The 16,894-nt window shown below is 44.9% G+C and overlaps 1 protein-coding gene across 1 annotated transcript in view; it reads right to left on the reverse strand.

Annotated features, from left to right (window-relative positions):
• Positions 1-3,159: 3,159 nt before the first annotated feature.
• LOC309889528 (very low-density lipoprotein receptor-like) overlaps positions 3,160-16,894 on the reverse strand; it is a gene marked incomplete at both ends in the record, with an annotated part of 87,286 nt that continues 73,551 nt past the window's right edge. The window contains one exon of the mRNA XM_082782375.1: positions 3,160-3,237. Within this exon, the coding sequence (XP_082638501.1) occupies positions 3,160-3,237 (78 nt within the window). The remainder of the gene's footprint in view (positions 3,238-16,894) is intronic.

Here is a 16,894-nt window from a genome sequence, read left to right on the forward strand (position 1 = left end):
TGGGCCAATTTATATTATTTTCTATCTTTTAGGTGGAGCTTGAGTGGCTCTAGTCAAGCATATCTTAGTTATGATTGGTGTAAAGTTTTCCCGTCTCCGTTTAAAGTAATAGGCTCCGAGAAATGCAGGGCACATGCTCAGTGAGGGGTGGTCGCACCTTGGAGGCGGGTAGCTTTTGGGATGGAGGTGTGTTTTGGTATTATAATGATATTATAATGAGCAAAAAGTACACTAGGGTACAGCATTTGTCAAAACATTACAGGTCCTTGGCTCAGGGTAGCAAAACATGCAGCTTATCGGTCTCGGTATGCACAACAACAATCGAGTCCCAACCTGGTCACAGAGCCTAGCCGTGGTGTCTCCACTCCACTCTACGCTCTGTGCTGTTCCTTAGAGCTAGCACACCAGGTTTCCCCAGCGCGATAGCATCTAAGATTGGAAACCTAGGGAATGCTCAGGTAATGCAGCTATGCCCTACCCTGAAAGCCTCTTCAGTGCTGTACATTTTCTTTAAAATGTGAATATTAGTTTTATTTCCCTAGTTACCTCAGGCAATTACACCACACCGTGTCTGTCTGGGTCTGTGCTCCAAGTCTCTCTACGTCCCGCGTGTTACTGCGTCTCTGTTCCTAGTCTCTCTGCGTCTCTCCATGTGTCTCCAAGTTCCTCTACGTCCCACGTCTCTGTGGGACACTCTACGTCTCAGGTCTCTCAGTGTCTCTCCGTGTCTCGCGTCTCTCTGCGTCTCACCGGGTGCCATTTGTTGCAGGAAGAACGGCCGAAAACACGACAGACACCAGTTTGGTCACATCATGCTCTCCCTTTATTATCGGAATAGCCTGACTTTTATAGCAAACTTAACAGGGGCGGATAGCGTCAAAAAAGCAATGGTCAAAAGCACTCAGACAAACAACTGCAAGAAAACAACCCCACCTGCAAGAAAACAACCCCCTTGTGATTAGCAGTCACGTAGATATTGTCCTTGAAGCCAGCTGCTGGCAACAATATTTTTTAATTCCTCAATCAGGCGATATGGGAACATTGTCATGGGAACTTCTTGTAGTCATCCTGGTAGCTTGGTTTGCTCAGCTGCAGCAAGTCATGGACTTCTTGCTGTTTCAAAAATCCCCCAACAAAAGGTCATCCGTTACCCACCTAGAGGGTGATGGGAGCCAGGGATTTGACCTTTCCAAAGTATATAGGTAGACTTCACTGAGTTACCTAAAGTAGGGAGACTTAAGTACTTGTTTGTCCTAATTGACCACATGACTGGATGGGTGTAAGCTTTCCCCTCGGTATCTGCCACTGCAAACACGGTGGCTAAGGTATCACTGGAGCAAATACTCCTTAGATATGGGATAGTTGAAAACATTGATTCAGATCAAGGAAGTCATTTCACTTCACAAGTACTGCAAGGGTTAATGCAGGCCTTACAGATTGAATGGGATTTTCACACCCCCTGGCACCCTTCCTCTTCTGGGAAAGTAGAGCTAATGAACCAGACATTAAAGAAGCAATTAAGTAAATTAGTGTTAGAAGCTCAACTTCCTTGGGTAAAATGATTACCTTTAGCACTCCTACAGGTTCAAACAGCACCAAGAAAGGAGATGCTGTTCAGATTACCCTATCTGGGCAGAAGGGATGAGATACCACAATTTGAAATGGGAGTTTTCTTAAAAACTGTAATTTTGGGATTGTCCTCTTCTTTGTTATCTCTTAGGACCCGTGGGCTGTTGGCTCAAACCCCACCTTTGGAATTCCCCATTCACCACCATCAACCAGGAAACTGGATCCTGATTCGGACCTGGAAAGAATCAAAACTCTGGCCTGAATGGGAAGGACCATTCCAAGTACTACTAACCACTGAAACAGCCATAAGAACTGTGGAAAAAGGTTGGACTCACTATACTCGAGTGAAAGCACCCATCAACCCTAGTACCTTGGAAGTTGTTCCTACAGAAGACTTGTTAAAAGTTAAAATCAAAATGAAAAACCTCATAATGGACTCTGGGCAGGATAAAAGCTTACTGTTGTAAACTAACCTTTCATTTTCACAGGTAACTAATGAGTGTGACTTGTGATTGAGAGAAAGGACTGGCTTATAGTGAATTGAAGTGCTCCCAAGGGGGGGTTGTTCTAATAGTAGTGTACATATATCTTATTATTTGTATTGATAATTATCTGGAAACCTAAGGGTTAAAAATAATGACAGGGAAAAATCAGAAAAATTAATTTTGTTTTTAGTGTTTGTATGCCTCAGAGAAGGCCTTGGTCATTTGGCAACTTAGAAAAGGCATGACTAGATAATAGGAAGATGGGATACCCCATCAAAATATAGGTGACTGTGACAGAGGGTTATGTACCACAATCTGTCATGTTTGATGCTTGTGAGGTGTTAGCTTGTGGAGATTTAAATGCCCAACGACAATTGAGCAGAGAGAACAAATAACTGGGAGAGACCCAACAGCCAGATTGAGAATAGCTGTATGGAAACAATCCTCTATTGCCATCAGAGAAAGGGAGAAACTCAAGGAGAAAACAGGAGAGAAAACAGGAGGCCCTCTTTGAAATGCGGTAGTTCAAACATTTGAGATTGAAACAGGGTATGGGGATGTGAATGCCTGGATAGAATGGGTCAAATATAGTGTCCAGAGTCTCAACCATAGCAACTGCTATGCTTGTGCCTCGGGACGACCGATTGCCCAGATAGTGCCCTTCCCATGGGGGTGGACCAAGGATTCCCAGGGGATGCAATGTATGATTGCATCGTACCAAGAAAAGACTGGCTGGGGAAATGAGGCCTGTAAGTCTCTCTTTGCTGTTCCCTTCTTTGTGTGATAGCAATATCAGGGTTCCCCCTGCATTCTCTACAGCTATAGATAACCATACGTCTTCCCTTTCATGGCAGGCCGTGAGTGCTACCCGGCATCTGGGAGAATTTCCCTTGTGCACCAGGACCTTGAATGCTACCAAGGACTTGATGGGAAACTGCTCAAGACTAGAGATCCCCAGGGCAGATCTCTGGTGGTACTGTGGAGGGAAGATCTTACAGTCCACCCCACCATCTAATTGGGGAGGCACTTGTGCACTTGTTCAATTAGCTATACCCTTCACCCTGCCATTTGAAAGAGAAACATCACAAATACCAAGAAGAGAAGATCAGCCGTCATGAGGGAGGCTGACGAGGTGTAGGCGGAACCAGCAGCGCCCCTCTAGGATGACGTTTAAAAGCAGCCCCTAGGGAGTGTGAGCAACCAGGGCGGGCAAAATGGGCGTGGCGCGGCAGAAGGGCATGGCTCGGCAGTTTGCCAGATGGGATCCACCCAAGGGTACTGAGAGAACTGTCGGAGGAGCTGGCCAAGCCGCTTACCATCATTTATCAGCAATCCTGGTTATCAGGGGAGGTCCCAGGCAACTGGCGGCAAGCAAATGTGACGCCCATCTACAAGAAAGGCCGGAGGGTAGACCTGGTGAACTATAGGCCTGTTAGTTTGACCTCAGTGCCAGGGAAACTCATGGAGCAGATTATCTTGAGTGTCATCACGCGGCACTTGCAGGGCAACCAGGCAGTCAGGCCCAGTCAGCATGGCTTTAGGAAAGGCAGGTCCTGCTTGACGAACCTGATCTCCTTCTATGACAAAGTGACGCGCTTGGTGGATGAGGGAAAGGCTGTGGATGTGGTCTACCTTGACTTCAGCGAGGCTTTTGACACTGTTTCCCACAACATTCTTCTCAGGAAACTGGCTGCTCATGGCTTGGACTGGCGTACGCTTCGTTGGGTTAGAAACTGGCTGGATAGCCGGGCCCGAAGAGTTGTGGTGAATGGAGTCAAATCCAGCTGGAGGCCGGTCACTAGTGGCATCCCCCAGGGCTCAGTACTGGGTCCAGTTCTCTTTAATATCTTTATCAGTGATCTGGATGAAGGGTTTGAGTGCACCCTCAGTAAGTTTGCAGATGACACCAAGTTAGGTCCATGTGTCGAGTTGCTCGAGGGTAGGAAGGTAGGAAGGCTCTGCAGGAGGATCTGGATAGGCTGGACCTATGGGCTGAGGCCAACTGTATGAAGTTCAACAAGGCCAAATGCCAGGTCCTACACCTGGGGCACAACAATCCCAAGCAGAGCTACAGGCTGGGAGAGGAGTGGTTGGAAAGCTGCATGGTGGAGAAGGACCTGCGAGTATTGGTGGATAGTCGGCTGAATATGAGCCAGCAGTGTGCTCAGGTGGCCAAGAAGGCCAAGAGCATCCTGGCTTGTATCAGAAATGGTGTGGCCAGCAGGGCTAGGGAAGTGATCGTCCCCCTGTACTAGGCTCTGGTGAGGCCGCACCTCGAGTACTGTGTTCAGTTTTGGGCCCCTCGCTACAGGAAGGACATGGAGGTTCTCGAGCGAGTCCAGAGAAGGGCGACGAAGCTGGTGAGGGGTCTGGAGAACAAGTCCTACGAGGAGCGGCTGAGGGAGCTGGGGTTGTTCAGCCTGGAGAACAGGAGGCTTAGGGGTGACCTTATTGTGCTCTCTATAGGTACATTAAAGGAGGCTGTAGCGAGGTGGGGATTGGTCTATTCTCCTACGTGCCTGGTGACAGGACAAGGGGGAATGGGCTAAAGTTGCGCCAGGGGTGTTTTAGGTTGGATATTAGGAAGAACTTCTTTACTGAAAGGGTTGTTAGACATTGGAACGGGCTGCCCAAGGAAGTGGTGGAGTCACCATCCCTGGAGGTCTTTAAAAGACCTTTAGATGTAGAGCTTAGGGATATGGTTTAGTGGAGGAATGGTTAGTGTTAGTCAGGTCAGAGGTTGGACTAGGTGATCTTGGAGGTCTCTTCCAACCTAGACGATTCTGTGAATCTGTTCCCCTGAGAAGGGATTCACCTACAACGATTACCCTTCTTTCTTTCTTGGTGGAGGCAGTCTTATGGCGTGGAGTTGACTTCCTCACCCTAGGCATCCCCATGGGTACACTTTCTACCTCAGCCTCACCCACCGGTCTCTCAAGCTCCAGGGCCTCAAATCTGTTATGTAAGGGCACCTGGGAAGGTGAGGCCGGTGGGGCCGGTAGGGGAAATTTAACAGGCCAGCAACTGAAGGCCATGCATTGTCTGTGAAGCATCGGATAGTTTGTGAACCTGGATTACCAGGTCAATGGGGAAACAGGGGAGGGTCCCGGTCATCGAGAAAGGAAGTATATAAACTGTACTGTGTGACTAGTAGATGTGCTCCTGCTTGTGGGACGCCTGTCATTGCAATTGCGAATGAATTACTGCTTCACTGAGATCCTCGCCTGTGCCTAAATTATTGGCTACGGAGTGTTTCTCACATAATAACGATTATTATTGTTATAAATGAGGTCTCAACTCAATCTGAATTTTGTAATATTTATAAAACAAATATTTCTAAAAGGTTTAAAAGGCAAGCAAACAGCGCTGGGTGTGTGGGGAGTCTACGCTCCACCAACATGTACACACGAACATCAAACATTCTAAACATATAGAACATGGCTTTTACATACTAAACCCAAGTATGCCTATACATACGTACAATCAGAAAAGGTAACAAACAATCCTTTAAGTTCCATGACTTAGCCTCCATTTTCCATTCCTTTTCTTGATTACTAACAAGTCTCCATTTTCCATTCCTTCTGAACAATATGTCTCGCTTTAAGTTGTCAAGCAAATCGGTCTTCAGGCCTTATGCATCCCATTCTTCCCAGATCGAAGAAGAGCATATCCATCTCCTTTTCAAGGCCAATAGGGCCTTAGTCAAAAGGCACGTCCAGGTCAACAAGGGGAGTAACAGCAAAAGCCTTCGATGGCTGTAGCAGCAGAGGGGCCCATGGCGTAGCAGTCGGATCAGTAAAGGAGCCCGCAGCTCCATCACTATCTGGCAAACCACGTTTCCGACTGTGGTCCCACATGGCTCTTTAAGGCCTCAGAGACTGCTCGCCAGGTGCCGAGCAATCCCACCGCAACCTTGCCATTTTTAGTTGCAGAGTCCCACACCTTGACCTCAGTTTGGTCCCATATTTCAGGCTCATAAACTGTCTGATTGTTAATAAGGAGAATAAGCTGTAAGGTTACCAGGACATGTCTTTATTCCTAAGGACATATGATTTCCCATAATGAACAACTGCTTACCAGCGAGAGGCAGTTGTGTGCGCGGGTCCACTTCTCTCAGCTTGAGCTTCTCTTCAGCTCCAGTGCACCTATTTCCAGCGACTTTCTGTACGAGCTTCTCTGAGCTGTTTGCTGAGTTTGGCCGAACCTATCTTCATGAGGCGATCAATGTGCCTGTCCCCGTCCTGGTCTCCGTTCTGCTAGCCTGTTCCTCTTCACTTCTTTTTCCTGTTTCTTTATTGATCATAACTTCATCACATCATGTTGCCTTCCTTTTTTATCTTGAGTGCAGGCTCCCCTCTTATACCCTTCTCTCCACAGCAGTTCTTTTCAAAACAACTTTTCATTGGTCAAATAACTTTGAATATAACAACAACAGCAAACAGCCTGCCTTAACGGCTGGAGAACAAGAAACCAGCTGGAGTACAAGAAACCGGAGACTGCATGGAGTCTCCTGAATCACCCTTCTTTGTTCCCTCTAAACTCTTTTACATTCCTGATGACCTCATCGTTAAGAGTCTCATGTTATCACCAACCACGAGGCTTTCCGACCCCCATCGCCACACTCCCACATCTCCCCCTTCTTTATTAATATCAACCATTTTTCTCAAGACAAATTACCACTCCATATATAACAATATACACCCTGTGGAACAATGAGTTGGGTGAAATATTACCATGAAATTGAAACGGAAGCTAAATATGAGATTCCAACCATTGCTAAAAACTTGTTTATAAACCTTGCAGAGAATATTGTGAAGCCTACACAGTTGTGGAGGCATTAAATGTAACAAACTGTTTTGTCTGTGGAGGAACAAATCAAGGGGAATGCTGGCCTTGGGAGTCGATGGAAGCAAACATTTCGGACCCAGAAATTTGTAAACCGGCAAAGGGTAATAGAATGACACAATGGGTATTACAAACAAGCATAATTGGGCGAACCTGCTGGCAAAACCAGAATGGGAAACAATCAGTAGGGCATTTAGTCTGTGAAGAAGGATATGAATGGAATAAGTCAATATTAAATTGGATCTGTGGTAAACTAGCATAAACTAAATTACCTAAAAATTGGACAGGATCATGCATATTGGGAACAATTAGGCCCAGTTTCTTCCTATTACCCATTGCTTGAGGAGAAAGACTGGGAATTATAATCTGAGTGTTGTTCCTGCGACTACTAACAATCCCGTGCTTAATTCCTTGTATTACACTTCTTGTATGGAGAATAATCCCAGGAATGCAGTTTACCACAGTCCTGGTGGAAAGTCCTCAAGAAGACAGAGTCTCTCTTATGGTTCAAGTGGCCTTGGCCAAATTTGAAGCTAAGACATGAATTAATGACATTCAAAAGAAGAGGAGGGATTGTCATATATGGAGTAATAATTCATGTCAAGAAGATGGTTGATAAACTGTTAAAATTTGTTGTTTAATGTTATATGATAATCATATCATTAGTGTAGTTTCAAGGGTTAATGAAACGCAGGAAAAGACGATTTCACATAAGTTCGTGTCAATCACATTTTGTTACATTCAGGAACCTTGTGGAGGGCAGAGCATATGCAGAAGAGGGAGCTGGTCGAAGCCGCCTCTGCGGTCTGGACGAGATCCAGGAACCCACAGAGTCTGCGCAGGAACAAAAGGTTACGTAGCTCGTGCTACGGGATAAGCTTCTACCCATTGTGTTAAATGATCTACTATTACCAATAGATATTTTATCCTCCCTACTTTGGGAAATTCAGTGAAATCAACTTGTACTTTCTCAAAAGGCCTATAAGCTGTTTTTCTCCCTCCCGTGGCTGCTTGTCGAAACACTTTCTTATTTATCTTATGACAAGTTAAACAACCTCGTGTAATTTGCTTTGCTATTTCAAAAATCCCAATTCAACCAAATTGTTTTAGTAAATGATCACTTAACGCCTTTGTACCCCAATGTGTTTGTGCATGCAAACGTCCCAATATTTGCCTTGCATAAGCTTTTGGCAATATCTCTCACCTGTCTGGCAGTGTCCATTTTCCTTGTTCTAACTTAGCCCCTATTTTCTCCAGTTTCATTAGTTTGGTTTGTTTTCCATTGCATTTCAAAGTTGGTCCAAAAATTCCATAGGGGTTTCTTTTGGATCTTGTTGGAACAGATTCTCAATTCCCAATTTAACCAGATTTTGGTATTTACCTTTCATTATTTCCGGGGTGACTATAATCTCAGTTGGGGGTCGGTTTAGGGGAATGCAATTGTCAACAGTTCCCTGAGTGGTCCCATTGGCAATCTGAGCTCACTCATCAACTCAGGTTGTTTTAAGGGTTAACTGCTTTTCTGTTTCCATGACAACTCTCTGGGACCCACCATGGTCCCTCTGCCCCAGAGGGCTCACACAGGTGATTTTGAGATCACAGCCTCCTGTTGAGGTGGAACTATTAACATTCCTACGTCCTCTTTCCCTGCTCATTCAACTTCAAACAGCTCTGTTAAATACTACATGCCACACCTTCAACACCTTCAACAACTCTTTTAACCATTCCTTTATCTTTCTCCAGCCTATACTTTTCTCATGCCAACACCAAAGGCTCAGTCAGGGGCCAACTTAATTCCATTCCTTTTCCCTCTAAGATGCTGAAACAACATATCAATATACTACATTTTATCTTATTTTCCTTCTCTCCTCAAAAACAACATTATCCTTCCAATGAGCCAATATGCACCCAAGGAGGCTTTCTTTAAAATGTCTTTGTTTTGGATATTACCCATTTCCTTGATTTCCCATTCCCTTTTGTGTATTTATTTATTACTATTCCTTATTAGTTACTGTCCCGTGTTTCAATTTCCATGCAAATCTTTTTGTAAGAAATAGTCCAGCAATTCGTGTCAATAGGGGATTTGAAGGGTTAACACTGAGGCTCAGGTCTGGGTCTACGAGATAAGAGAAAGAAGGGTTTTGAGATAACTGCTGACTATTGCACGAGATGCTGCACAAGTCTCTGACATCTGTCCCAGAGACTACCAAATGATTAGAGATATAAGCTGAAGGACAACTGAAGGACAAAGCCTGGGAGGAAGACTACGAGCCTTCAGCACGAGAGACCCCCAGAGGGACCACCGGAGACTGATACGCATGCATCCGTGGGAGGGTTCGGATTCCGGGAACTAATTATAATAACCCTGCCTTTTCTAGAAGTAGTAATGAATATGTAGGAGCCTAGGAGCATAAAAACCAGTCACTTCATGTAACTGGTGTGCGTCTTGGTGGAGCAGAGACTCCCGGTGCACCCAGCGCTGTTTGCTTGCCTCTATTCATTTAGTAAATTGTAAACTTTAATTGCAATCCTATTTGGGACTCAGTCATTTATTACATTTTTACTGCAGGTTTTTACTATCTTTTCCTACTCTTCTTGCCAAATGTCCCAATTCTCTGGGATTAAACTCTTCCATCCACATACAAACTTTACTATTTCTGATTCTAAATGAGCACCGTTCCAATCATAAAACCACAAGGGCTTCAGGAAAACACCTGAAGTACTCAGCCTTCCGTCTTCCAGACAAACAATACCACCTTTTTCAAAAAATTTACATTTCAACAGGACCAAATTTCAAGCCGAATGCCAATTTTTCTCATGCACTTTGTTAGTAAGCCCCCACAAAATAAGGAATCACTCCTACGTATCCGTCAATATGGGGGTTAAAAAAGGTACTGAGGCCGAAATAAATCCACTCTTCCCCTTCTTACCAAATTCCTAGGACTCAGGCCCGAACCACCAAAGAAGTGACTCTCCATTCTACCGATAATCAGTCAGCCTCCCCCCCCCCAATACTTAGGAAACTGACCAAACACCACAGCAAATACACCGAAACTTTTAAGTTGTTACTTAGATAATGCTCCTGCGTTCCTCATCACACTCAAAACATTTAAGAATAAAGAAAAAGTAGGATTACAAAATGCACCGCTGGGCCCATATATCGGGCATCACCAGTCAACACTTGGATAAAACAGCACTTCTTTTCGGTCTGTCATGCGCTTCGCTCGTCTCCAGCCGTTCTCCTCACAGAGAATACGGAACCGCGGATCCGAACTCTACACTCGCTTTGCAGCAATGCTGCGTCTCACACAGCACAATCACGCAATCACACAAAGATGCCCCTTGCACTTCTCACTCATACCACAAGAATATATCACTTAAAGCAATAAGCAAACTTGTTTGTATCATCTCTGGCCATGTTCCTCGTGGAGTAACTCACTTCACAACAATACTTTGTCTCAAACACATACACTTACACAAATGCTTTCAACATGAAATACCTAGACATCTACAAATAAGCCATACAATTGTTAACAATTAATATCCCGCCAACAGCTGCAAATATTACCCAGGTAACTTTGTCACAATTTTGAGAGGCCCGCTTACCCTTCTCTTGCTTCTTATACAGTCATTAACAGGTCTGTCCTGGCTCCCAATACTGGGATGCAGCGGTAACCTCGGATTTGCTTGATCTGCTCCCAAGATCACTAGTAGCTGTTCCATCAGTCAGCAAGTCCCCCTTGACCACTCCATCGGTCAGACAGTAGGTTACCCTCCTCCCATATGGGGACTATGCTGCACACCAGACATCGCTGCATGATTTACCAGCTGCCCCAGCCACGCGTATGACTTACAGGCCCTTCCTGTACTGTAAAACATACCATTTTTCCATGGTCCAGCAGGTCATTGTCTGCCCCTGCAGTGAGCGTCTGAGGAGTGGAGTTCCTCCAGGGAATTGTGCCCAGTGTGTGCTAGTATGTCCATGGCATGGCCACTCCTGTGGGCAGGCAGAGAGCCTCCTGGCTGGCTCGCCAAAATGATTCGTGTAAGAACTCTATAACTCAAAGCAAATGAGTTTATTTCAGTGCCAGGCACATGTGGGATAGCTCCCAAAGGCATGCGCACCTTAACACGGCAACTTGCTTTGGTTATATGCAGTAAAAAGTTACATATGCATGAAGTTTCCCAATACGCCTATACATATTCATAACCTATCCCTGCTTTGTATTAAAATTAGTTCCAAGTCATTTCCATAAACTCCTTCCATCTGCATCTGCGCAGTGCCTTCTGGTGGTGGTCGTCAGGGGGTCGTGGGGATGAAGTCCGATATCTCCATCACCACTAGTTGACCCCCTGCCTTTGTACAGACTCAGCTGCTCTTTGGCTCTTGTCCAAACCGCAAGGTCAGTCTCAGCTGGTTTTTGAGACAGGTTCCTATGAGTGACCCGTTCTGTGATAAACTAGAACTGATTGATATGGTGGTGCACTAAAGGTAATCAGGCTAGAGTAAGAGGAAGTGGGAACCAATCAGAAGAAGTTGCTAGGCTCAGATGGGCCTATAGAGAGCTAGTGTGGCTGCCTCTAACTTAAAATCATAGAATTATAGAACCATTTTGGTTGGAAAACACCTTTAAGATCACAAAGTCCAACCACCAACTAATACTACCATTAAACAATGTTCTTAAGTGCTACATCCACATATCTATTAAATGCCTCCAGGAATGACTACTCCACCACTTCCCTGGCTACCTGTTTGTGGTGGTTTTACTCAACCGACCTCCATGAGAACCTCTCTCTCTCCCCCTCCTCAAAGGGAAAGGGGGAGAAAATACCATGCACAGGCTGAAGGTATAATCACATCAGGACTTTTCCTATTACAGGAAAGAAAGAGTTAATTGTAATTTTATGCTAATTCGATATGATAAAAAGCAGTAATAAAATCTAATATTTAAATTGAGTTAGTGCTAGAATGCACCATACTTCCTGTTCATTTTAGCAGAACTGGGAACTAGTTTCTAATGTCAGTTTGAACTTGTGATAGATAGATAGATAGACTATAGCGCTTTGCCTCCTCTGCTCCTTCATGGTCACTCTCTTCCCCTGCTCCAATGTGGGGTCCCTCCCATAGGATACAGTCCTTCCCAAACTGATCCTGCAGGGGCTTCCGGGCTTCCCACAGGCAGCAGCTCTTCAAGAACTGCTCCAAATAGGGGCACCATGGGGTCCATCTGTCAGAAGCAAACTGCTCCAGCACGGGTCCCCCACAGGCATCAGCTCCCTTCAGGCCTCCTGCTTCTGCATGAGCTCCTCTCTACAGGCTACAGGTGCAGCCCGGAGTCTGCTCCAGTGGGTGTTCACAGGCCTCAGACTCCTTCAGGTCAGATTCACCTGCTCCACCATGGTCTTCTCCACAGGCAGCAGCATGGAAAACTGTTCCACCTTGGTACAGCATGTGCTGCAGGAGGGCAAACTGCTCCACCATGGTCATGTTCAGAGGCTTCAGGGGAACTTCAGCTCCGGCTCCTGGAGCACCTCCCTGTCCTGGTTTCAGTTAGAACAGAGTTAATTTTCTTCCTAGTAGCTGGTAGAATGCTATGTTTTGGCTTAGGATGAGAAGAGTGCTGATAACACCCCGATGTTTTAATTGTTGCAGAGCAATGCTTACACCAAGCCAAGGACATCTCAGCTTCTCACTCTGTCCTGCCAATGGGCAGGCTGGGGGTGCAGCAAGAGCTGGGAGGGGACAGACCCAGGACAGTGTGGTGTAAATGCCTGAAGTAACTAGGAAAATAAAACTAACATTGACATTTTTAAGGAAAAGGTACAGCATTGAAGAGGCTTTCAGGGTAGGGCATAACTGCATTATCTGAGCGTTCCCTAGGCTCCCAGCCTTAGATGCTATCGCGCTGGGGAAACTTGGTGTGCTAGCTCTAAGGAACAGCACGGAGTGTAGAGTGGAGTGGAGACACCATGGCTAGGCTCTGTAATCAGATGGGGCCTCGATTGTTCTTGTGCACAAAGCTGCACTTTTTGCCACCCTAAGCCAAAGACCTGTCATGTTTTGACAAATGCTGTACCCTAGTGTACTTTTTGTTCATTATAATATCATTATAATACCAAAACACACCTCCATCCCAAAAGCTACCCGCCTCCAAGGTGCGACCACCCCTCACTGAGCATGCGCTCTGAATTTCTCGGAGCCTATTACTTTAAACGGAGACGGGAGAACTTTTCACCAATCATAACTAAGATATGCTTGACTAGAGCCACTCAAGCTCCACCTAAAAGATAGAAAATAATATAAATTGGCCCAAGAGAGAGGGGATGTTAGGGAAGATACCACCGTCAGGGGAGATACCATCCTGAGGACAACATCCTTAGGACCTCCTGACTCCTGGGATCAGTCGACAGGCTGAGCCTCTCTTCCCCCCCATTGGGACGCCTCTGGGTGAGATCTGAATACTTGCTTATAAACCTCTCTAGAGTCTTTGATCCTTTTAACGCGTTTATTTCTAGGCTGCGCACCTGTAACATCTATAACATCTATAACATCTGTAACACCTACAACATCTATAACACCTGTAACATCTGTAACACCTACAACACCTATAACACCTGTAACATCTGTAACTCCTATAACACCTGTGTATTTCATGCATACTAGCTTGCTTTTGCAGACAGTCACTATCGCCGGCAATCCAAAAGAACCTGATTATCTGTTGCTGTAATAAACCATACTTGATTGCATTGTGATAACTCTCATTAAGTGCAACGAGGGTGAGGGTGGTTATCCGTGGTAGTTCAGTGTTCTGAATCTAACCAGACCCCCAGGCGGTTAATGCATTTTTGGTGAATGTCCGAACGGACCCCCAGATGGTTAATGCGTTTTTGGTGAATGTCTGAACAGACCCCCAGACGGTGAATGCGTTTTTGGTGAATGTCTGAACGGACCCCCAGACCGTTAATGCGTTGATGGTGAATGTCTGACTGGACCCCCAGACGGTTAATGTGTTTTTGGTGAATGTCCGACTGGTTCAGTATCCTGAATCTGACCGGGCCCGTAACGGTTAATCAGCTACACCCCTTAACGCGACAGACAGGTGACCCAAACTAGCCAAAGGGGTATTCCATACCATCTGACGTCATGCTAAACAATAGATAGGGGTGGCTAGCTGGGGGAGGGGGGCCGGACTGCTCAGGGTTAGGCTGGGCATCGGTCAGCAGGTGGTGAGCAATTGCACTGTGCATCACTTGTTTGTACACATTATTAATAGTAGTACTATTATCATCATAGTTATTATTATTATTGTTATTATTATTTTCCTGTCTTATTAAACTGTCTTTATCTCAATTCACGGGCTTCACTTTCTGTTTCTCTCCCCCATCCCGGGGTGGGGGAGGGTGAGCGAACGGCTGTGTGGTGTTTAGCTGCCGGCCGAGTTAAACCACGACATGATAGATTTGTTTCATAGAGTGTTGAATTTTCAGCAGTTTAATTTGAGTAGGTTTTTCTTCCCAATATTTACAGATAGCAAATCACTTTGAACAAGGTGTGTCATGCAGCTCACAGGCATGCTTATATGAAACCTACAAATCTTATAACAAATGTTCACATATATTTTTTTTTTTGTAGAGAAGAAGAGCAACTGTTTATATCACTTAAAAATGGTTCAAAAGTCTACCATTTTCTCTAAATAATTTTATAGATAGACCTGGCAATTTCTTTGTCACACCCCTTGAAATGAAATGTCTGAATAGATGGAAAAAAGAAAATAAAATAAGACATCTGAGTCAGTGTTTGCTCTACCTAATAGCAATTTGGCCATTATTCAGTGCCAGTTTATTTTCTATGATGCCTGACAATGCCATTTATTGAGTAAAGAGACAGGTAGTCCTCAGTGGATGTGAACTGAAAATACTTTTACAAGTTAGAAAATGTTTTCTGCAGAAATAAGGAAAAAGCTTGGCATTGTTTTGTCATGAATCACAACAAAATGTATATATCTAGTCACGCTAAAATTTTTTCCATATTCAGCATCTGATTTTTATATTTCTTTTCAAGTATAGCTGCTTAGGTTGGAAGATGCATGAGTAATGTTAACAAAAACATAGGCTCTTTAGTTGTTGTGAAGACAAGTGTGTTGCTGTTGCCTGTAGCATTTGCTAAAAAGCAGACAGATGTCACATGCCTGTATGAAATAAGACCAAACATCACTCTCAGCTTACAACATATTAGACATCATAGAAACATAGAATGGCTCAGTTTGGAAGGGACCTTAAAATTCATATAGTTCCAACAGCCCTGCCATGGGCAGAGATGCCACCCACTACATCAGGTTGCCCAGGGCCTCATCTAACCTGGTCTTGAACACCTCTGGACAACCTATTTCAGTGCCTCATCACCCTCTGAGTGAAGAATTTCCTCCTAAACTCTAATCTCAATCTTCCCTCTTTTAGTTTAAAACCATTCCCCCTTGTCCTGTCATTATGGAATTGAACAAAAAGTTGCTATCCATCTTTTTATAAGACTGCTTTAAGTACTGATAATCCACAGCGAGGTCACCCTTCTCCAGTCTGATCAGCCGCAGCTCTCTCAGCCTTTTTTTGTAGATGAGGTGCTCCAGCCCTCTGAGCATCTTTGTGGCCTTCCTTGTCTGGACCTGCTCTAACAGATCCACATTCTTATTGTGCTGGGGGCCCCAGACCTGGACGCAGTACTCAAAGTGGGGCCTCATGAGGGCAGAATGGAGGGGGACAGTATCCTCCCTTAACCTGCTGGCCACTCTTCTCTTAATGCAGCCCAGAACAAAGTTGGACACACTCTGGACTGCAAGCATGCACTGCTGGCTCATGTAAGCTGTTTGTCCACCAGAACCCTTAAATCCTTTTCTGCAGGGCTTCACCCCTCTGTACTCCTGTCTGGGGTTTCCCCAGTGCAGGTGCAGCCCCTTGCACGTAGACTTGTTGAACTTCATTAAGTTCAGGTGAGCCAACTTCTCAAGCTTGTTCAGGTCTGTTTGGATGGCATCCCTTCCTTCTGAACCACTCAGCTTGGTGTTATCTGCAAACTTGCTGGGAGTACACTAGATCTCACTATCTATGACACTGATAAAGATATTAAACAGTACCAATCCCAGAATAGACCCCTGAGGGACACCACTCGTCACCAGCCTCTACCTGGACATAGAACCACTGACCACCACTCTCTGTGTGTGACCTTCAAGTCAACTCCTTACCCACTCATGGTCCACCCATCAAATCCATCTCACCAATTTGGAGACCACCGGATATCATGTGGGACCATGTCAAAGGCCTTTCAGAGATCCAGGTAGATGACATCAGTTGGTCTTCCCTTGTTAACCGATGCAGTCATTCCGCCTTAGAAGGCCACCAGATTGATCAGGCACAATTTGCCCTTGGTGAAGCCATGCTGGTTGTCTTGAATCACCTCTTTGTCTTGTATGTGCCTTTACATTGCTTCCAGGAGGATCTTTTCCATGATCTTGCCAGGCACAGAGGTGAGGCTCACTGGTCTGGAGTTCATCAGAAGATCTTGTTCTGTAGTGAAATCACTGGGTCTTCTCAGAGTAGCTGAAGAAGCAATATTGGTTCTGCTGACAGAACCGTAGCAGCCATCAGAAAGAGTTAGGCATATCTAGTGTCTATGTATAAGGATGAGAAAAGATCACCTCTCCTTGACCACACAATCAATAACTTATGCTACTTTTTTTTTTGAGCAGGGACAATCATATGATTGTGTTTCAAGACATTTTTGAGAGTCTTTACATATCAAAAGAGTTAAAAGAAATGAAAGTGCTAGACTACATAGAGAAATATTTTCCTTATCACACTTTTAGCCTCAAAACGACTGGTAGTTTTGTGGCAGCCTTCATAGGGCATGTAAATACTTAGAGCATAGAATGCATTATAGTGGTTTAGTTACAAAAAACTGTGCCATGAGAAATTCCTGCATCAGTATTGCCAATCTACCCTTA

The sequence above is a fragment of the Aythya marila genome (assembly GCF_965140915.1).
Source record: "Aythya marila genome assembly, chromosome: W".
NCBI classification, from domain to species: domain Eukaryota; kingdom Metazoa; phylum Chordata; class Aves; order Anseriformes; family Anatidae; genus Aythya; species Aythya marila.